This window comes from Erpetoichthys calabaricus, chromosome 9 (assembly GCF_900747795.2).
Source record: "Erpetoichthys calabaricus chromosome 9, fErpCal1.3, whole genome shotgun sequence".
Taxonomy (NCBI): domain Eukaryota; kingdom Metazoa; phylum Chordata; class Cladistia; order Polypteriformes; family Polypteridae; genus Erpetoichthys; species Erpetoichthys calabaricus.
Genome location: NC_041402.2, coordinates 41,642,190 through 41,665,362, shown reverse-complemented (window position 1 = coordinate 41,665,362; position 23,173 = coordinate 41,642,190). Strand labels below are relative to the sequence as shown.

The following is a 23,173-nucleotide window of genomic DNA, read 5'->3' as shown; positions in this document are numbered from 1 at the left end:
TGGGGCTCAGACACTGAGATAAAAAGCGCAAATGAATCATGGAAAAAAGTGGTCTTTATAACAGATACTGAAGACAATTGAGACAGTATTGGCAAGCCTTTTACTAGACACACACACAATAAAGAGTGTAAAACTGGATAAGGATGATAATGATGTGATCACAGAATGTATTTATGTCATTCTTAAAATGCCTGTTACTTGTTTCCACTTGTAGGATTTCTTTGGAAAATCAGATCCATATTTAGAGTTTCACAAACAAGGTGACGATGGCAAATGGATGCTTGTACACAGAACTGAGGTGCAGTATTAGAATTCTATATGCTTTTCCTTTCTGACTGCCATTTGTGTGTATTGAGTTGAGATTTTTGAGATTGCATAATTATTCTTCAACAATGGCTACAAACAAGATGTAAATGCAACATGGCAAGTTAAGATTCTTCTTTTTCTAATAAATGTATATTTGTAGTCAGCTGATACCATAAGGACTTCACACCATCCCATCACATCCTTTCCCCACATTGAAAGATCTCCACTGCTTTGTGTACTTCTTTAAAAAAATAATAAAATAGTTTAATGATACTATATATTTAGCTGAATTTTATCCTGTCTCATTTTGGGTTCTGTGATGGCACAGTGATTTGTGCTGCTGCTGCCTTATAGTTTCAGAGACCTGGGTTAGAATCCTTGCCTGGTTATTGTCCATGCACAGTTTGCACATTCCCCTTTCGAAAGCATGGATTGTGTTCAGGGTCTACTCTGCTTTACTCCAATCTACAACCGTGTTAGATTGATTGTAATTTTAAATTGTCCTTTTGTGTGTGTGTGTATGAAAGTGTGATAGATTAGTTGGTTCCTTCCTTGAAGCTGATGCTGCTGGGTTGGACTCCAGCGGCCCACAACCTTGCAAAAGAATAAGTGGGTTCAGAAAAAAAAGCAAACATGCTCATTCATCTATTAATATTCACATTTTTAGTTTACAGATATGTATAGCTAAGACATGTTGCTTTCATAAAATGTCATGAAAAAATATTTACCTTTGTCTGATTTTTTGCTGTTACTTTTTTCCACAATAAATCTGGACATATCATTTAGTGAGTTGTAATCCTCTAATACTGTAGATGATAGTTAGAAAGGAAAAAATAGTCACTGATATTTCCCATTGCTGTCATCGTTTGTTGTGTAAAGTAATGAAATATGCAAACTTCAGGTGTCAAAAAGTTTTGCTCTCTATTGAAATCAGTCTTTTTTAAAGGGATAACGAGAGTTTGCTGTTTGAATATTTTGGTCAGCTTGATTTAACTCTGTTCTGTTCAATATTAATATAGGTAATTAATGCTCTTACCATGACAGTGTCAGTTTATACACTGTACATGTTCTAAAAAAACATCATGTAAAAAAAATAACTACAAATAAAAAATACAAAAAAATACAAAAATAAAATAAAATGAATAACAAAAGAAATGCCCCACAACTTTGGAGGAAAAATGTTCCTATAAAGAAAATATGTTCCTATTGTTTATATCTAGTAGTCACAAAGGGGTTACGTCATAATGGCTGATAAAAGAATTTTAGAATTTTTTAATAATCTTTTTAAAGACCTAATAAGTCTGTTATGTTTCAGTGAGGGTTCCTTCCCTGGCTAGGGTTCAAATCAATCCTTGTTTTATGTTCATTTTGGTTATTTTTATGTCATTTATTTATGTTAATGTTACTTTTACTCATAATTTGCTTCATTTTCTATGTCTGTGTCATGTGCCTTGTGTCTTGTGGGTGGTTCCAGTTGTAGGACAAAATGGGTCTGTGTTGGTGTTTGTTATTCATTACAAACTGATATTGTTATCTGTTAGTTCAGTTTAATCTTTTAAAAGTTATTGTAAAAGTTGTTTTATAAATTATATTTATTTTAATTTTTGAAAATGCCTCAGGAGACAGGTGTATAGCTGCTATTGTATTTTTTATAATTTTGCTTAAAATATGTTTACTATTTTGCTGTTTACCAAGAAAAGAGGTCTAATTTTGAAATAAAATGTTAAATGGCATATTTTATTACTCATGTTAATTCACTTAGTAGAAGTGAAGCTTCCTTATTACTTAGTTTAATGCTCTATTTTAACCAGGAGTACAGATATGTAACCCCTGTAATCTTTTTTGTCCCTTCTAGACAATATCCTGCTTAACTTAACTGTCAGATGGGTAGTAATGGGCAAATGAAGCTTTGTGAAGCATTTGCTGTATTTTCTGAATATACAGGTTATTTAGCATTAGAGATAAAGACAGGAAGGTTACACCTGCAAAAGGTTTCAATAGTCATTTTTCATTTTTTAAATTCTTTTTACTTTCTATACAACAGATGCACTCACCTTCCAAGATGACCCCAAACATTCTTGAATGATTTATTCTTTGAAAATGGAGCTATTCAGGTCATCTGGTGAAAATTCCTGGATTTTTAATATCGCAATATATATTGTAGAAAAAATACTGCAATGTTAGTTTTTTCCAATAACATGCAGCCCTAATATACAGTATATGAAAGTGAAAAAGAATTTAAGCATTTCACAAATGGCCAAATAATAGTTAAACAGACTAGATAAATAATCACAACTACATCATTTACCATACTATGGTTGTATTTTATTTGAATAGGTCATAAAGAATACTTTGGATCCTGTGTGGAAACCATTCAGCATGCCTCTTGTCTCACTCTGTGATGGAGATGTGGAGAAACCAGTTAAGGTAAATATCTGGATTTTTAGGGTTATATGCAAATATATTAACATGATTAGCAGCAGTTGATTAAACTTTTGTTGACTTTATACCCTTCCAAAATATACAATTTATTTTTTATAATTAACATAAAATTATCTAAGAAAAGGTTAGGTGAACAAATAATCTTAAGGGAGCTTAATGGTGAGATAGAGCAGGCTTTCACAGATAATGTAATAGCATTAAGTGACAAATTGTGTTTTTTTTATTTTATTTTTTTTTCTGCAAACAAGAAGTACAGAATTAAGAACATGTACCATTTGCATAACCTGCAAATAACTTAATGTTTTATAATGTTTAAAAAATGTTTTATCCAAGAAGCTATGTTTTTAAAAAGTAAAATATTAGTCAAGTCATTATAGCTCTCCTATAACTTTCTGTTAAAAACTTACTCAAACCTGGTTAAATCAATTCAGGGATATGAGGGGCTGAAGGCTATTCAGCCAGCATTGGGTGTAAAGGGAAATGTAAGGATTTCTATAGTGCAAGTTGGTAGAATATTGTTCAAAATAAATTCCAAGAAAGAAAAAGGAATGAACAAAAATAACTTTTAATTTCTAATTGTAATTATAATTGCCTGTTTCTTTGCTTAGTATTGAAATTGACAAATGTACAAAATTGTCCTTTTTTGTTTTCTTGCTCCTCATCCGTCTACATTGCACAATGACACTGATGACGGAGTGTTTCCAAGTATTATTTAAACTCTCTGCATGCATGCAAAAGTTAAGTGTGATTTATAAAAGTACTACAATAACTGCACACGTACACACTTGTCAGAAATAACCGTAAATAAATGGGAAATTATTTTATGCCAATGTTTCTGGATAGAATAGTGGCATCCTTACCCACCAAATACAGTTTGTTCTCTTTATCCTTTTAAGGAACCATTAGCAGGACATTGCCTAAAACAGGGAAGTCAAAAGGGCCAGACATAACACCTTATATACCTAGCACAGGCTGGAATATATCAACAAACACCTCTTGCTACGTTTTCTTTATGAACAAGACAAATGGGTACCTCACGGCTCATCAGAATCGTATATTCTGCTTCGTATATCTTCAGAAACTGTCCTCCCTGTTTACCAGCTTTTCTTTACTGGACACTGAAGCAGGTTAGGAAGCTAATAGCAGCCACAGAAAAGAAATTAGAAATTAATAAAAACTTTAAGTCACAGCATAAAGTTAAGTAAGACTGGCTGTCTGGACCCAGGCGAGTATTTGCAGCTAGAATGAAGTAGAAGAACGTGATCAGATGGCAGTTAACTGTATTTGAAATTAAACGAACAAAAAAAAAAACGGAGTAAACATGCTGGTGGTGGAGCACACAGATTGCATACAGAGTTGGTCATTACAAGCAGCCGGTTTCCATCATAATTATCTGTGATGTGCAGATAAAAGCGAGCGAACACTGGAGACACATTTTAATACCAGGCGTAAATGTAAATTATATACAGAAAAAATGTATATATGAAACACAGGTTAAAGGAGGTCTTTAAAAAATCTAACAGTCATTGTGGGCTAAATGTAACAAGTTTTGAATACTAATAAAGTGGGCCACTTTAAAACTGTGCAAGGCCTGAATACAATAAAGAAAAAAAGTATATTTTTTGAGTGAAAGTTCAGTTGTTTGGTAGTTTTGATAGCCCACTATCAGTACTATTTTGTACAGTAAACACTTGTGAAATCAGTAAAGTAAAAGGTATCATTTTGCAGATTACTTTAATTTAAAAAAGTGAAATACCTATTGGTATTTTCATATAAGTATGTTAAAATTATTACAAAACAGTACACATAGTCATTGTGAAGAATGTATTACATTTAAAACTTGCATGTTTTAAATGCAATACCATTAATGTACCTTTTGTTAAAGAGTATGCACAGTGATTGTCATTATACACTTATGAATGTGTAACTTTGCATAATTTGGTGATACCATCATTTTAATGCTTCATAGTATAGGAAAAGTTTTTCCAACCATTTTCAAAAACCTCTAAGTAGTAATTCCAGAAAGTTAATATTTTTTTAAGACAATGTTTTTTCTGTAGCATGTAGCATTATTAAGAAAGCAGTTGTGCACGCTAGTCATATATTGCTATTTAATAACAAGTCACAGGATTTTTGGTGATTTCTAAGTCATCTTTCAGTACATTTTTTTGTATTACATCAACCTTTCATTCTGGTACATCCTTTCTTTGTTTGACCATCTCAGTAGTTTTCCAAGCCCAATTCTTATATATTTCAATGTACAATGCAAACCAAAATACTTAGCTATTGTTACCTCTAAATTATTCTCTCACACTAGTTCAAAATCCAATATCAGGTTCTGGATTTGCATACACATATTCAAGTAGTGGAAAGACAGCATCATGTTGTTGTAGGCAGTTTGCCTAAAAGAGCTGAATTCTTCAGTGTGTCAGCAGTACTTAAAAACATATAAAGCTACTCTAAAAGTAAACTTAGCACCAACAAAACACCATTACAGTTGGAAAAAGGTAAAATATTAAAATACTACAGAAAAATATAAATATAATTTGAAAGTTGGATCTTTTAAGTTTTAAAAGCTGTGTTGGAAGCATTTAAAATCCCCATCCGTAGATGTGCTTTTTCAAACCTTTATATGCACTGCTTGCTCTCCTTGTGCCAAATCTGATTTAGTGGCATAATGAGCTTGACAATGAGATAACTAATAGAAGCTGAAATGCACAGAACAAGTGAATTTTTCCTTATTATTTTTTAAAATTACATTTTCCTTACTCATTTAAAAATACTAGTCTGCAACATTTTTTGTCCTAAAATTTGTGAAGTAGTGAAATATATCCATCCATTTTCCAACCCGCTGAATCTGAACACAGGGTCACGGGGGTCCGCTGGAGCCAATCCCAGCCAACACAGGGCACAAGGCAGGAACCAATCCCGGGCAGGGTGCCAACCCACCACAGGACACACACAAACACCAAGCACACAATAGGGGCAATTTAGAATCGCCAATCCTCCTAACCTGCATGTCTTTGGACTGTGGGAGGAAACCGGAGCACCCGGAGGAAACCCACGCAGACACGGGGAGAACATGCAAACTCCACGCAGGGAGGACCTGGGAAGCGAACCCAGGTCCCCAGGTCTCCCAACTGCGAGGCAGCAGCGCTACCCACTGCGCCACCGTGCCACCCAGTTGTATTTATTGCTGAATGAAAATCAGTATAAGTACATAAAGATTACAGTAAATCTGTTGGCACTATAAGTGAGCTAAGCAGTAGGTCAAGTGTACTGTGACTGAATCGAAATACTGAAGAATCATACACTGAGATGTTTTCATTATTACATGGGTTAGTGCCACTGGTCTGTAATCATTAAGAAAGGAAATGTTTAGCTTTTTGGCCACCAGCATAATTATAAAAACTTTAAACTCATCACATCAATTTATTAGTGTAAAAGGAGACATTTTTTAGATGAACTGTTTGGAAGAGTTCTGAGTCTAGAAAGGCAAACGTACATTAGAACAAACTAATCGACAATAGTCCATTCAGCCCAACAAAGCTTGCCAGTGCTGTCCAATTCATTCTTCTAAAATAACATTGTCTAGTTTTGAAAGTCTAAAATAACATCAAGTCTAGTTTTGAAAGTCCCTGAAGTCATTTGTCTACCACATTACTTGGTAGCTTATTCCATGTGTCTGTGGTTCTCTGTGTAAAGAAAAACGTCCTCATGTTTGTGCGAAATTTACCCTTAACAAGTTTTGAACTATGTCCTCGAGTTCTTCATGAACTCATTTTATAACAACAGTCTCAATCATGTCTCCTCTTTATCTTCTTTTGCTTAAACTGAAACAGCTCAGCTCTTTTAATCCATCCATCCATCCATTTTCCAACCCACTGAATCTGAACACAGGGTCACGGGGGTCTGCTGGAGCCAATCCCAGCCAACACAGGGAACAAGGCAGGAACCAATCCCGGGCAGGGTGCCAACCCACTGCAGGACGCTCTTTTAATCTTTCTCCTGAAGCCCTGTAGTCTGCCTAGTTGCTCTCCTCTGGACTTTTTCCAGTGCTGCTATGTCCTTTAGGTAGCCTGGAGACCAAAACTGTAGACAGCACTCCAGATGAGGCCTCACCAGTGCATTATAAAGCTTAAGCATAACCTCCTTGGACTTGTACTGTACATATCATGCTATATAAACTAAAATTATGTTAGCCATCTTAATGGCTTCTGAACACTGTCTGGCAGTTGATATTTTTGAGTCTACTATGTACTTTCGATTTTAAGACCTCACATTGTGTATTCAAACCCAACATTTTTGCTTCCTACATTTAATACTTTACTCTTGCTTACTTTAAATTTTATCTGCTCCAAATATGCTAAAGCCTGTATGCTGTCCAAGTCCCTCTGAAATTATTCAGATTCTAGATTATCTGCCAATCCACCTACCTTGGTGTAGCTGCATTTGCCCAAAATTACCAAAATTCTGCAGCTTTAGTTTGCTTCATGGGATCCTGGCACTAGTGTGACACATTGAAATGATTCCATAGACAAAATATCTTTGTTTTTAAAAGTTTTAGTAAAAATTCAAGGTAAAACGGTTCACACAACAATAGAGGAAAGGTTGGTATTGTAAAGTAAAGAAAATCCTTGTTTTGAAGAAAATTCAGTTTACGGCTTTGTCTTGTTTCATTTCTCTAAGTTTGCTCATACAGTCGAACCCTTTCTAAACAGTCAGAAAATTGTATGCCTACCCATTTACAAACTGCAAATGCTAGCAACAAGACTAATTCCAAAAACTGACTCAATTAACACACAGTATTACAGATATATCCAAGAGGGTTCTATCTCAAGTTAGCTACAGTACACAGGGTAAATGCTATATCATAATCTGTAGCTATGAAAGGAAATAATATTCTATTCAAATTAAGTAAGCAATAATATGAGTTTAACTTAAGGTATTAACTTTCTAATATTGGCACTTACACTTGGCATCACCTGCAAACTTAACCAGTTTGTTACTTATATTCCTATCCAGATCATTTGTATTTATTAAAAATAGCTGTTGCCCCAGCACTGACCCCTGTGGAACATCAGTCTTAACATCAGATAATTGTCATAGTGTTTCTCACACCATCACCCTCTATTTCCTGTGTCTGAGTCAATTTTGCATGTATCTACAAACATCACCCTGAACTCCCTTTTCTTTTAGTTTGATGCCCAATCTTTCATGTGGTACCTTACCAAATACTTTTTGAAAGTCAAGATAAATAATATCGTATGATTCACTTTGATCATATTCTTTTGTTGCTTCCACATAGAATTCCAGCATTTTGGTAAAACATGACCTTCCTCATCTGAACCCATACTGACTGTTCAGTAAAACTACTGTTCTTGCCATGTGTTGTCCAATCTTTCCCTTAATAATTCTTTCCATTAAATAAACTGTGTTTCACATTAAACTTACTGGCCTATACTAACCTGGATCTGCCTGGTCACGCTTTTTGTATAGTGGGATAATATTTGCCATCTTCCAGTCCTCCGGAATTTCCCCAGTGTGCAACTACAATTTCCAAATCCATCAGTTCCTCCTTAGTAGTCCCTTTTACCGCTGGGAAGTTAACTACTTCCTCACATGTGGAGACCTCAGAAGAATGCAAGTTCAGAGCATCTGCTGTTTCACTGTCTATATTTTTAATTCATCTTTGCTATTCCTTATGCACTCAACCTCCTCCTTGACTGTTCTTTTACAACTAAAATAATGAAAGAATCTGTCTGGGTCATCTTTTGCCTTATCTGCTATATTCCCCTCTAACTGCCTTTTAGCCTCCCTAATATCATTCTTAATGGCTGCCCTCATGTTCTTATATGGCCTGCGATTCACATTGGAGTTATTTTTATAAACCTTATATAGCTGTTTCTTTCTTTTTACCTTGTTTTTCAACTCTTTATTAACCCACTTTTTTTACATTTCCTTTTGGTATGTATACGTGTGTTGCATTATATGTAAAATATTTTAATCCTGTTCCACTGCTCTTTGACAGTTTCCACACTTAAAAGCTTATCCCAGTCAATCCTCCTTATTTTTTGCTGCATCTGCTCAAACTTTGCCCTACCAGAGTTAAACTTAACAGTTTTTAAGTTTTTAGTCTTTGTGTCCACACTTTTTGATAACACTGAAAGTTGCATTTTATTATGGTCACTTGACCTCTACACCCTCAATTCTATCCTGAATTGTACAAAATATTAGACGTAGATGGGTTTACCCTCACATTGCTGCTTTAACATACTGTGTTAAAAAAACAGTCACTGATTACTTCTAAAAACTCCTGCTGTTGTGCTCTGCTATTTCCAAGGTTATTCCAGTTAATATTCACATAGTTAAAGTCCCCTGTGACTATAATATCCCCCTCTAAATTTGCCTTTTTAATATTACTAAAAACATGTGCATTTAAATTACAGTCTGCATTGGGCCATCTATAACACACTTCTAAAATAGATGTCCTCATTAAGATGGGGCTCATCATTCAATTGATAAGGACTTGTGTTTAAATTCTGTTTGTAATAAAAAACAACCCCACCTCATGTTCTGTTCTGTCTGTCCTTCCTAAAAAATGTGTATCTATCATAATTTTGCTTCACTACATACAACTCCAACTCATGTGTTTTATTTTTGATAATTCTTTCTTTAAGGAAAGCTATTTTTAATGTGCTATTCATTTTTCTTTTGCATTTAAATGTTGGGTTAGAATTTACTTTACTATGCATTTTTATTTTTACACTACTGTTTATTCATTTATGTACAGTTCTAAACCTGGTCTGTCCTAAGCTCCCTGCCCTCATACCCTAGTTTAAACAAACCTTGACTAACTTACTCATACGCCTTCCCAATTGCCCCTCCGGTTCAGATTTCATTATATTCCACTATATGTAAAACGTGTCACTATTAGTAAAGTCGAGAGGGGATTGTTATTTTATTAATATAACTTTTAAGTTGCCTTTTGTTTTTACATCCTGTCAGTGCTCATGTCCATTTCTGTATATGATATCCATTATGTTTTACAGTTGGTTTAATCAAACTATTTGTTACCCCTATTCTGAAAGTTGCATTGTCACATTGAAGTTCTTCTATTCTCAGTTTTTATTATGCCTTGCTATTGCATGTTCATATCATGTTATGCTCAGGTTCTCTTTATAAAATTTATAGTAGAAAGCAGGTAACTCTTACGTAGTTTAATTCTTCTTGGACAAAGAAGGCATAATTGCAGTATTTTTGAATGGGTAATTGTAATAATATGTAATTTGTGTGTGTTTACTGAAGTAGACAGATACTACTGTAGCAGAAAATTTAAAATACAACTGATCTAGGCTGGAAAAAACATTTTCAACAGAAGTGTGGATATCATGGTTTTGGCCTTATATAATTAAGTGATTTTCAGGAATTTTTTTGTTACACTCACCCAGACAAACTCTTTTGTGCTTAAATTCATTAGAAGCTGTTCAGCATGATAATCTGATTATTAAATGATTATTTGATTACGTAATTATTAAATCATGAGTACTTAATCCAGTAGTTTGATTATCAAATTTTGCACTGTCATTTTATGTGTATAGTAAATATCTTTCTGTTGTCTACCAAAAAAGTTAGTCTGTTTCTAGTCCTATGTAAATTTGTATAATTCAAACAATATTCTTTTTTTTAGATTATGTGTTATGACTATGATAATGATGGAGGTCATGATTTCATTGGGGAGTTTCAGACAACTGTGGCAAAGATGTGTGAAGCACAAAATGCCATTGAGGTAAAATGTTCTTTCTACACATTTATTTTATTTCTGATACGTTTGTTCTCAGAGTGTACACTACCATTTATAAGCTCAATGTTTCATACTAGTACAAATACAGCATAATTAAAATTTCTGCACAAACGAAAGAGGAAAAAAGTAGTATGTGTTTTATCTATCAGCCAGGAGGCCAGAGCTATGAAGAGATTTGTATAATTTATGAATGAAGTCCATAAATTGATAAATGTTCACATTACAAAACTCACTTTTTCTGTTGGGTGATAAACTATATTTCAACAAATAACCCAAAGTGCTTGCTGCAATAAACCAAATAATGCATTTTATTTATAACACAAGGATCATAAAATACAAATATATGCAAGTATATACAGACAAAGGACATTAACAAACAACATAAAACATAAATCTGCGCTAGCTTAGTTTGATCTTTTTTCTTTCCTATAGAAGAAGACATAACAACAACATTTATTTCTATAGCACATTTTCATACACAGGATAGCTCAAAGTACTGTACAAGATGTCAAAGAAATAGTTACAAGAAAGGAATATACAATTAAACTAGGTAAGAATAATAATGAATAAGTAACAAAAAATCAATATTAGTCTTTATATATAATACTAGGGGGCTCCGCCCCCAGCTTGCTTCGCTCGCCAACCCCTGTGTTTGGTTAATCCATCCATCCATCATCCAACCTGCTATATCCTAACTACAGGGTCACTGGGGTCTACTGGAGCCAATCCCAGCCAACACAGGGCACAAGGCAGGAAACAAACCCCGGGCAGGGCGCTAGCCAATCGTAGGACTCGCACACACACACCAAGCACACACTAGAGACAATTTAGAATCGTCAATCCACCCAACCAGCATGTTTTTGGACTGTGGGAAGAAGCACCCTGATGAAAGCCACGCAGACACGGGGAGAACATGCACACTCCACGCAGGGAGGACCAACGTAGCGAACCCAGGTCTCCTAACTGCGAGGCAGCAGTGCTACCCATTGCACCACCGTGCCGCTGTTTGGTTAATCGGATATGCAATTTTAAAAGCTTTTTTTTTCTTTGGAATTGTTTCAGTTTCATAAGTTGCACTTTTTACTTTAAAGGTTTATTAAAAAAAATATATGAAATTACCTTTTCTTCAAGATCGCATTGAATTTTGAATCCGTTTTTGGAGATACATTGTGACAACGCAACGTATAATCGCTCGTGAGTGAATATTGTTTCTGTTTCTCTAATAAATAAACTGCCGTTTTCTAATGGTTGTCCCTTTGATTTCGTTAATTGTCATAGCAAAAGCTATTCTCTTACGGTAAACTGTAAACATTTTAATACGAATGGCATATCACGATCTCCTTTGGTGTCTAATGTTATTCGCGGAATATATACATCACCTCACTTGTCGCCTGTTAAAATTTGCATCGCTTCTCCGTCATCATAAATATACACCTGACCGAATTGTGTATTCTTTGAAATTAAACTTGTCGTTGCTTTAAGTGTTGTGGGACGACCTTGCTTTGTCCTGCTATTTTTTCAATTACACCTGGCTCTAATGATTAATCACCTTTTGTTTGCGCTAATGAGATCTTTACTATCTTTTTTTTTTTGATACTATAGCGACTGATGTAATAAAGTGTCACAAAAAGTTTTACTTGAACAATCACCGACTTCGTAACCCCAAACACAACTGTCTAGCACCCACTCTGACCCTTCCTCCCCCGGGTCTCGCCTCCCCCTTACCGCATCAATCAGTACCCCGCTATCAGTCTTCCGTGCTGTACTCCGCCCCCCTCAATCGGACCTATCAGTCACTTAAAACAAAAAAGGCTTCAACCTGCTGGCGAGCTGCCTGTTCTGCTTGTCGCATGTCGTTGTTTTAAGAGCTGTGAGCACATTATGCGTGTCTGCCAAAAGCAATCCAACAACTGCTTAGTTAGAGGTCTGTGGACTTGTTTTAAATGATGGCTCACTGATTTATCTTGCGTGACGTTGTAAAAACAATAATTGTCCTTTATTTCCGGCCCGGGTGTGGTTAAATCTCTTTCTTGCAGGACGTATAACGCTGCTCCCATTTATGAAGTTCTAATCTTTTAATTCTGAGCCCTATTGGACGTGCTTTGTTTTCAATTCCACTTGTTCTGGGCTGATTATCACTTTCCTTATTTTCTAAATTTGGACCTAGATTATTGTTTTTCTTTTTAGCATTTTTTCTCTCCACCGCATCTGGGTCTCTTTTCTCCATGCTTTTCTTTTGTCTTCGTTTAGTCGTCGACGTTTCATTTCTACTCTATTCATTTCATTTCTACCGTATTGACTTTATACACTTTATATGCACTGAGAGCCATGGAGCTGTGTGTGCTGCGTGACTGCCTTTACACTACTGATTTTTTTTTTTCTGCCCGTGGTCTTATCTTGTAAGTAGGACGTGTCTTGCACCGTGGCAAGTCTCTTTGGTCTCGCGGGTCTTTAAAATTGTCTTCCGAGAGGATCACGTATCGTAGCCTTGCTTTTGCTTTGCTTTCCAGGATTTCCTTTTATAATAGAGAGATTGTATTGAAAGTCTCTAAAGATGAGTCTGATGATGAGGTCAGATGGCCGTCAGGACAGAAGATACAAAAAAACTACCGTTAAGATGGAGAAAAAGCAAAATCATATAGCCATTCCAAGGCCAAAAAACCACTCAACTCCACATTGGCATTCTGCGTATCATAAATGTTCTTAAGTCATTCCTCATTGTTTCTAGGCTTTTCCCCAGAGGATTCAACGCAGTAGGTCTTGTGGACAGCTAGGGTATTTGCTGTCATTTGTGCATCACAGGTGGTTACCCAGTGCCTCAGTCAGGTGGTGGAAGTGCAAAACATCAAAAAAAGTACTGTTTTTTCCTCATTTAGCTTGAAAAGGTTACTACATACCTATACAGATATTCAGATATACAAGTAAGACATTATATCCGAGAGCCCAGAGCATCAATTTACCCCTCAACACACACAGCTTCACTGTGTGTATGAGCTTATGTGAGATGTTTCCCTGGATTTGCTACTGAATTCAGGAAGAGAAACTTATAACAACTGTAAGCCTGTTTTTCAATGAGGTTATCATTTTTCAGTTACAGTGACACCAATAACCAGAATACATTAGATGACTTTATCCAAAATACAAAATTACAATGAATTGATCACAGAATAAAAGTAGGTGTACTTATGGTTTTGTTCTTGTTAACTCTGGGTTTAGGCAATTCTTTGTTCCAATTCTTTCTAGCCAGCTTTCTTCAGCACATTTTTTTTCTTTGTTAAGCTGCTCTTCTCCCTCCTTTCTTTGGTCATACCTTGTGATTGCATGTGGTGCTGCAATTTGTTTTGAGGTGTCACAGTGGTACTTGTTTGCTAGCTTAAAATTTATGTCTGCTGGGTAGTCATTGATCAGTTAACTTTCATCTTTAATAAGATGAATGCATGACTTTACATACAGTCTCTCCTGCTCGTACACCTTCCTTTACATTAACAAGGTTTTGACTTGTGGCACCCTAATCCAACTCCATTACAGATGGTATACCTGTACTACTCTTCTAGTCCGTCGAAAGATTCAACTTTAAGGTAAAAGAGATCGCTCCAGCCTTTGTTGCCGTCACAGCCTAGGCAACAGTGGTCCTTCTATGGTGCAGAGTTACAGCCAGGCAGAGAGCACTGAGCATATAGAGAGCCCAGATCTAGTGCTTGCAATGGGCTATAAAGGAAAGATTTGATGTTTTGCCATTGGTTTCATGGGTGCACACAAGTCCAAACTTTAGATTGACAATTAGTGCAAAGTTTTGTCTCTCAGGTTTGCCAGTTGTTAAGTTATGGCTTTTTATTTGCTGGCCAAGGGTTTAAATGGTGCATCGTGGAAATATCTCTGGATGTCTTTGCTTTTAATGGACCAGTCTTATCAGATGAGACCCAGTAACTGCATTCCAAAGAGAGGCCATATAAGGAGACCTGACACTTGAGCTGAAGTTAAATGTCAGTGAAAGAGGGTCTGGTGGCTGCTTCGTAAGCAAAGGACTTTTGTGTGTGTGTGTGCATGTGCATATGCCAAAGCAAAATGGGTGATACCAGGCTGTCATACACGTAAACAAATCACTCAATATTGAACAAAAAAAAGCAACATAAACATAGAATTATATATACAGGCAGGTCTCAGTTTAAGGCAATTCTGTATATATGAGTGAGCACATAAATCCCCCAAATTCTTCTTTTCAAGTTAATTTGTATTAGTTTTGATTCAATGACTTCCATTTACCAATGACAAAGCAAACTAATTTGGTGTGGATGTATATATATATGTATATAGCATTTGACCCTGTCAGACATGACATTCTACTGTCCAGAATGGAGAACATGCTGGGTATCTCTGGCACTGCCCTCCAGTGGTTCAAGTCCTATCTGACTGATAGGCAAGAGTTTGTTAGTCTTGGAAACAGCAGATCCAGCTCAGCGCCAGTCACACAAGGAGTTCCTCAGTGTTCTGTCCTCAGCCATCTTCTCTTCTGTATTTATATGCTTCCCCTTGGCCATATTATTTGTAGTTTTGGACTGGGTTATCATTTTTATGCAGATGATACTCAACTTTATTTCAATGTTAAAAGTAGAACTTCATCAGAGATCTCTCAGCTCACAACCTGCCTCAGTGAAATTAATACCTGGATGGAGCAGAACTCTTTAAAATTAAATTGCAACAAAACTGACCTCCTGAAAATTGGGACTAAAGTGCAACTTAATAAAATGAGCTCCTTCCCAGACCATCTTGGCGGTGATCTCATCAGACCTGCCTGTACTGCAAAGAATCTTGGTGTCATTTTTGATTTCTCCCTTTCTTATTCCGCCCACATAAACCACATTTAGAAACTTTCTTACTTTCACCTCCGTAACATATCCCGTGTTCACTCCTTCCTCTCCTTTTCTAATGCTGAGAAACTTGTCCATGCTTTTATCACATCCTGCATTGATTGTAATTCCCTACTGGCAGGTGCCCCTTCTAATCTTATATCACAGCTCCAGCTTATTCAAAACTCGAGTCCTTACTCGAACTAGCAACAGCGAGCACATAACACCCATCCTGCTCCACCTACACTGGCTCCCTGTGTCTTACAGAATCGAATATAAAATCCTACTAATAACCTACAAAGCCTTAAGTGACCTTGCGCCAAACTACATCAGTGACCTTCTCCATCACTATGTGCCAGTCCGCCCACTATGGTCCTCTGATTCTGGCAATCTTGTTGTGCCCCACACTAATCTACACTCCATGAGTGACAGGGCCTTCAGCTCTATAACACCCCGACTACCGAAATTAATCAGGTCAGCCGACTCCATGAATTCTTTTAAAAAACAACTCAAAACTCATCTGTTCAGGAAGGCTTTTAGCTCTACTTGACTTTATTACCCCTCTTTCAGTTTACCTCTATGTCAAGATGCTCATGTAACCTATGTGTGTGTGTGTGTGTGTGTGCGCAAGACCATCAATTATGTTGTCTGTTAGGCTTTTTCTCTGAATTTACTGTCTTAATCTTCTTTATTTATTTATCTGGTTTGTACAATGCTATATACTGTATACCCTGTCGTTCTTTCTTAAACTCTGTGAAGTGCCTTGAGCATGGGAAAGGCGCTATATAAATAAAATAAAAATATTATTATTATTATATAGCAGCTGTCACTAACTGTGAGGAATAGTACTGCATGGTACAAACTTTTTATTGTGCTTTCATGTGCATCTATAACCGAATGTAACTTGGAGTACATTAAGCTATGCTAACTTTGTTTTGCTAAGTGGTATTTAATGACTGCTTGTAATTCCCTACATCCTAAGTATGTTTCCCTATTTTGCTGTCTAAGGGAGTAGAGCTGCAGTTGGGGGTGCTGCAAAAACAGCACATCTCTGGGATCAGTTGTCAGTTTGTTGTGGGTTTTTTGGCCATCATTATACCTTTTTCAACTCTATTAGGTACTCTGTCATTATAAAAAGCTGTAGGATTTTTAAATATTAACACTAGAATCCCTGAAGCCTACGAAAAAACTTGTAATCCCAGGCTACCTTAAATTCCTTTGCACTTTTCCATTTGCGTCTTTTGTTTTGTAAATGTGTCGATTTACACAAGCAGTAAGTAGCCTGCTATCCCATCCCCCCCACCGCCACAGCTCAGCTCGGGCAAAAAGTTCTCCCAGCTCAAGGCTATTTATGTGGGTGTGAGGTGCCTGGAATTGTATAGGGTAAATAATATATCATTATATGGAACACTGTACTTAGAAAGTGTCGGAGTCGGTGCTTTAACTACTTTAGTATATTTGCTATAAAAAAAACTTAAGAACAGCATACTGAAGTATTTTTATATTTAAGCTGTTTTGTAAACAAATAAACCATGGCAAGAACAAGCATTCAAGTGACATCACACACACACACTCACATGCGTGCATGCATGCACACACACACAAACCCCTTACCGATGGCTAGATGCAGCCGGTGACCAAGTACTGTAGTCTCTTCAATTTGTTCATATCAATGGTTTAAATCACATTAGCGGCATTGTCTGTGATATTGCAAACTTGTTGCACATCATCTAATTTCCACACTTTAAGCACATCTCAGCCCTAGCGCAATCGTTTCTCTGGTATGGACATCTGGCACATAGTCTGTCTGAAGACAGATGCTTTTCATTTCCCAGTTCTCAGTAAAATGGGCCATTAGGCTCATGAACGGTTGGATGGTATGACTAGCCTACAGATTGGAAATGGTGGAAAAGTGTTTATGTTCTGAAGCTGATTCATATAGGTTGGACAGCGTTTCTTTGTCAAAGTATTTCTGACTGGGAAGGACATATTTGGGATCAATTGTTCTCAGTAGTTTCTGAAATGTATGTTTTTTGACAGTAGCAATAAGAACTATATCTTTTGCAATGTACTGTAGTATGTTATTACAGCTGTTATTTCCTTCCATTTGGGGCTTGTCTTTTAATACGGTTTGCAACAAGAGAACATTGCTGTCAGTGTGGTTTCTTTTGCTGCTGTGTGCTTTGTTGCATTTTGTGCAAGCTCGTGAAGTTTAATACATTCTTCATACTTTGTAACATATTTTGTTTTCAAGTATTTGAATAGGTTTGACATGTTGCCAGTCTTTGTTCCTACTTCTCTCTTGCAAAGTTTGCATATAGCAGTCTTTTGTTCTGTACCATTCTGTCTGAAGTCAAACCATTTCCAAACAATGGATATCACATTTGTATCTTTCGTTGGCACTAAATCATCACAACCCAGCCACAGAAGATGCACAAACCAGTGTGTTTCTTCATGCTGGTCCCAAGCCCAGATAAATGGGCTTGGTTACGTCAGGAAGGGCGTACAGTGTAAAATTTTGCCAAATCAATATGCAGACAACAATACAAATTTCCATACCGGATCGGTCGAGCCCCGGGTTAACAACGACCGCCACCAGTACTGTTAGCCAACAGGGTGCTGGCGGAAATTGGGCTACTGTTGGCCGAAGAAGAAGTAGGAGAAAAAGAGAGGGGAGACGTGTCTGGAGGCAGGAGGAGAGGAGAAAAGTAAAGAAAGTGGAACTGAGGGTAGGAACTTTGAATGTTGGCAGCATGACTGGTAAGGGGAGAGAGTTAACAGATATGATGGAGAGAAGAAAGGTTGATATATTGTGCATGCAAGAGACTAAATGGAAAGGGAGTAAGGCCAGGTGGATTGGAGGTGGATTCAAATTGTTCTATCATGGTGTGGATGGGAGGAGAAATGGGGTAGGACTTATTCTGAAGGAACAGTATGTCAAGAGTGTTTTGGAGGTGAAAAGAGCGTCAGGCTGGAAAATGGAGGTGTGATGACATGCAAGTTGGGTGTACAGTGGGTGAGAAAGAAGATTTTTGGAGTGAGTTGGATGAAGTGATGAACAGTGTACCCAAGGGACAGAAAGTAGTGATTGGAGTGGATTTCAATGGGCATGTTGGTGAAGGGAACAGTGGAGACAAGGAGGTGATGGGTAGGTATGGTGTCAAGGAGAGGAATGAAGAAGGTCAGAGGATAGTGGATTTTGCCAAAAGGATGGACATGGCTGTGGTGAATACATATTTTAAGAAGAGGGAGGAACATAGGATTACGTACAAGAGATGCACACAGGTAGATTACATCCTATGCAGAAGAGTTGATGTGAAGGAGATTGAAGACTGCAAAGTGGTGGCAGGGGAAAGTGTAGTTAAGCAGCATAGGATGGTGGTCTGTAGAATGACGCTAGAGATCAAGAAGAGGAAGAGAGTGTGGGCAAAGCCAAGGATCAAATGGTGGAAGTTGAAAAGGAAGACTGCAAGGTTGAGTTTAGGGAGGAGGTTAGACAGGCACTGGGTGGCAGTGAAGAGTTACCAGACAGCTGGGAAACTACAGCAAATGTAGTAAGGGTGACAGCAGGAAGGGTGCTTAGCGTGACATCTGGAAAGAGGAAGGAGGAAAAGGAAACCTGGTGGTGGAAAGAGGAGATACAGGAGTGTATACGGAGGAAAAGGATTGCAAAACAGAATGTGGGATAGTCAGAGAGATGCAGAAAGTAGACAAGAGTACAAGGCTATAAGGCGCAAGGTGAAGAGAGAGGTGGCGAAGGCTAAAGAAAAGGCATATGATGAGTTGTATGAGAGGTTGGACACTAAGGAGGGAGAAAAGGACCTGTACCGATTGGCTAGACAGAGGGACCGAGCTGGGAAAGATGTGCAGCAGGTTAGGGTGATAAAGGATAAAGATGGAAACGTACTCACAAGTGAGGAGATTGTGTTGAGCAGATGGAAAGAGTACTTTGAGAGGCTGATGAATGAAGAGAACGAGAGAGAGAAGAGGTTGGATGATGTGGAGATAGTGAATCAGGAAGTGCAACGGATTAGCAAGGAGGAAGTAAGGACAGCTATGAAGAGGATGAAAAATGGAAAGGCCTTTGGTCCAAATGACATACCTATGGAAGCGTGGAGGTGTTTAGGAGAGATGGAAGTGGAGTTTTTAACCAGATTGTTTAATGGAATCTTGGAAAGTGAGAGGATGCCTGAGGAATGGAGAAGAAGTGTACTGGTGCCAATTTTTAAGAATAAGGGGGATGTGCAGGGCTGCAGTAAATACAGGGGAATAAAATTGATGAGCCACAGCATGAAATTATGGGAAAGAGTAGTGGAAGCTAGGTTAAGAAGTGAGGTGATGATTAGTGAGCAGCAGTGGTTTCATGTCAAGAAAGAGCACCACAGATGCAATGTTTGCTCTGAGGATGTTGATGGAGAAGTTTAGAGAAGGTCAGAAGGAGTTGCATTGCGTCTTTGTGGACCTGGAGAAAGCATATGACAGGGTGCCTCGAGAGGAGCTGTGGTATTGTATGAGGAAGTCGGGAGTGGCAGAGAAGTACGTAAGAGTTTTACAGGATATGTACGAGGGAAGTGTGACAGTGGTGAGGTCTGCGGAGTGACGGATGCATTCAAGTTGGAGGTGGGATTACATCAGGGATCGTCTCTGAGCCCTTTCTTATTTGCAATGGTGATGGACAGGTTGATAGACGAGATTAGACAGGAGTCCCCGTGGACTATGATGTTTGCTGATGACATTGTGATGACATAGCGATAGTAGGGAGCAGGTTGAGGAGACCCTGGAGAGGTGGAGATATGCTCTAGAGAGGAGAGGAATGAAGGTCAGTAGGAACAAGACAGAATACATGTGTGTAAATGAGAGGGAGGTCAGTGGAATGGTGAGGATGCAGGGAGTAGAGTTGGCGAAGGTGGATGAGTTTAAATACTTGGGATCAACAGTACAGTGTAATGGGGTTTGCGGAAGAGAGGTGAAAAAGAGAGTGCAGGCAGGGTAGAATGGGTAGAGAAGAGTGTCAGGAGTAATTTGTGACAGACGGGTATCAGCAAGAGTGAAAGGGAAGGTCTACAGGACGGCAGTGAGACCAGCTATGTTATATGGGTTGGAGACGGTGGCACTGACCAGAAAGCAGGAGACACAGCTGGTGGTAGCAGAGTTAAAGATGCTAAGATTTGCACTGGGTGTGACGAGGATTGATAGGATTAGAAATGAGTACATTAGAGGGTCAGCTCAAGTTGGACGGTTGGGAGACAAAGTCAGAGAGGCGAGATTGCGTTGGTTTGGACATATGCAGAGGAGAGATGCTGGGTATATTGCAAGAAGGATGCTAAGGATAGAGCTGCCAGGGAAGAGGAAAAGAGGAAGGCCTAAGTGAAGGTTTATAGATGTGGTGAGAGAGGACATACAGGTGATCGGTGTAACAGAGCAACATGCAGAGGACAGAAAGATATGTAAGAAGATGTTCTGCTGTGGCAACCCCTGAGCAGCCAAAAGAAGAAGAAGAGAAGTTGGCACTAAATCATCACAGACAGCACTACCCACTTCTCCCTCCATTTCAACCATTGTTGATAAGCAGGAGGTGGGCTTTTGCCTCAATATCTACATTTTCTACTGAATCCACAGGGATCATGAGTGATGTCATTTTGACCATGTCACTGACCACATCCACTGCACAAGGCAACAGTGACTGAACAGCAGCGTGCCACTCCCAGCATTGACAGTATATCTCAGTATAGAAAACCAATTTATTCTGCACTGTAAAAAGTCAATAAGAACCAAAAACAAACTGATAATTGTAAAAGTGGGACAGAAATAGGGTAACCTCACACACGCTGTTTACTCAGAACTAACAAATCTAAATCATAATCCATTACAGAAGTCATAATCTAGGCAGAGAGTCAAAGCCAGTCCATCAGAGGATAGGTGGGGAAGGTAAACAATAGGTCACAAACACTGGAGTTCCTCTGGGGATACTGGGTATCAAAACAACAAGTATGAGATTATACAGGCACACTTAAATGAAAACTAGTCATTAAAACTGCTCAGACATGTTACACAAACATTTCACAAAGTGCACAGGCACCTAGTTGTAAAGGTATTATATCTGGTTATAAAGTGTGCTGTTTAAGCTGCTGCAGCTCACGCTGGCACTCATGACTGCAGTGTGCTGTATACTATATATAACATTTGCTCTTTTTTTATGTAACACATATTCGTAAAGCTGCTTTGTGACAGTACTTGTTTAAAGTGCTATATGAAATGACATGTTAGCATTAAGTAAAGTCAAAACTAATTGCCTCACACACCACAGATCTACAGCAGTGCTTTCCACCATGTTTCTCGGTCTGAAGTTGCCTCGGTAACATCATGGATTCCTGTTACCAGATTAAATTAATATTAAATTAATACAGTATATTGCAATAGTTTAATTTTCCAACAAAGTATTAAAAAATATCGTTCATGTCTTGGCACTCGATATACTGCCCAGGCCTAGCAAAAGGTACTTTTTATGCAAACCTCCAATTTAATTAGTGGCATGGAGGCAATCATAGAGAGGAGAGGTGTTGAGCTTGGTGAACTTTGGGCTTATTCAACCACATGTAACCTTTTTGATTTTTTTCTTTCTGATTTTCTTTTTGAAGAACTGTGTGGACTTTATTCTGGACAATTTTTTCTTTTGTTTACCACAGAGCTTCAGAAGGTGAAGAATTTTAAAATAATTGTAATAGTCCTTATTTTGCCACTTTAGATGGTTGTCGTTTTTGATGTGTCATTGCTTCATTGAATTTGCATGACACTGATTTTTGATGATTGTCTTCGTGCACCTTCTGATTGCACCTCATGCTGTGCATGTGTGTTCCACTCACTACTGGTTTTCGTTCGGTATATGAACTACTAGATCCTCAAGAATCGAGATTGTGTCAGGGTTTAAGTGTCATGGGGATCAAACAGTTTCCTTACTTTTTTAAAGCAGACATGTTTTTTTATATGTTGTGTTTTTATTATTATTTTCCTATTTTTATTTTTTTCTGACCACCATAAATTTATCTGGTTATTCCCTTTAGAGATTCCAGATTCAATGTTATTTTATTGATGTAAGGTCATTTTCTTAGAGTTTTGTATTGCTTTGTTTTGTTTTTTATGTAGCAAAGTTGTTTTGTTTCCATGTTCATAACCATTTTGAGGTCCTATTCTTAAGATGTGAGTGAGAGTTGCTAGCAATCTATCCTCAGAAGTCATTTCGAGTGATGACATAGGCGCAACTTTTTGAAAGTTTAATTTTTTCTTTTTTGGTTTGATGACAGATAGGCTTACTTTTTTGTTTAGACATTGTGCTATGTTTTCTGACTGGTTGAAAACATGATGTTCAAATCACTCCTTATACTGTGGTACGAGATGCCTGTGGCTTGCTGGCATGTATGTAAACAGATAACTGATGGCTTCGTGCTGGGGAGTGGAGCAGGCTTAGGTGATCTACAGAAAAGATGGCTCATCTCTGGGATGGTGTGAGCCAGTGTGTGTCACCTTGTTGGTGTGTGCAGCTGGTCTGATTGTCTTGTTATCATCCTGGGGCGGCAATCAGGCGATCGCACCTGCAACCCTCCCCAGTGTATAAAAGAGGAGCAAAAGACAGAATAGGGAGAAAAAAGAACAAGAAAGAAGAAAGAACAGAAAAAAAGCAGTTGAGCAGCATTGAGTGGAGTGGCAGGACAAGCCAGGCAGCTAGTGTGGAAAGGCAGCACTGTTGTTGGTCCAGCATGGGTGCAACGGATCAGTG

At 37.8% G+C, this 23,173-nt stretch overlaps 1 protein-coding gene across 1 annotated transcript in view; it reads left to right on the top strand.

The window, feature by feature from the left end:
* cpne2 (copine II) overlaps window positions 1-23,173 on the top strand; it is a 165,787-nt gene that overhangs the window by 47,022 nt on the left and 95,592 nt on the right. Inside the window, 3 exon segments of the mRNA XM_051931693.1 lie at window positions 215-298; window positions 2,644-2,733; window positions 10,439-10,537. Coding sequence (XP_051787653.1) covers window positions 215-298; window positions 2,644-2,733; window positions 10,439-10,537 — 273 coding nt within the window.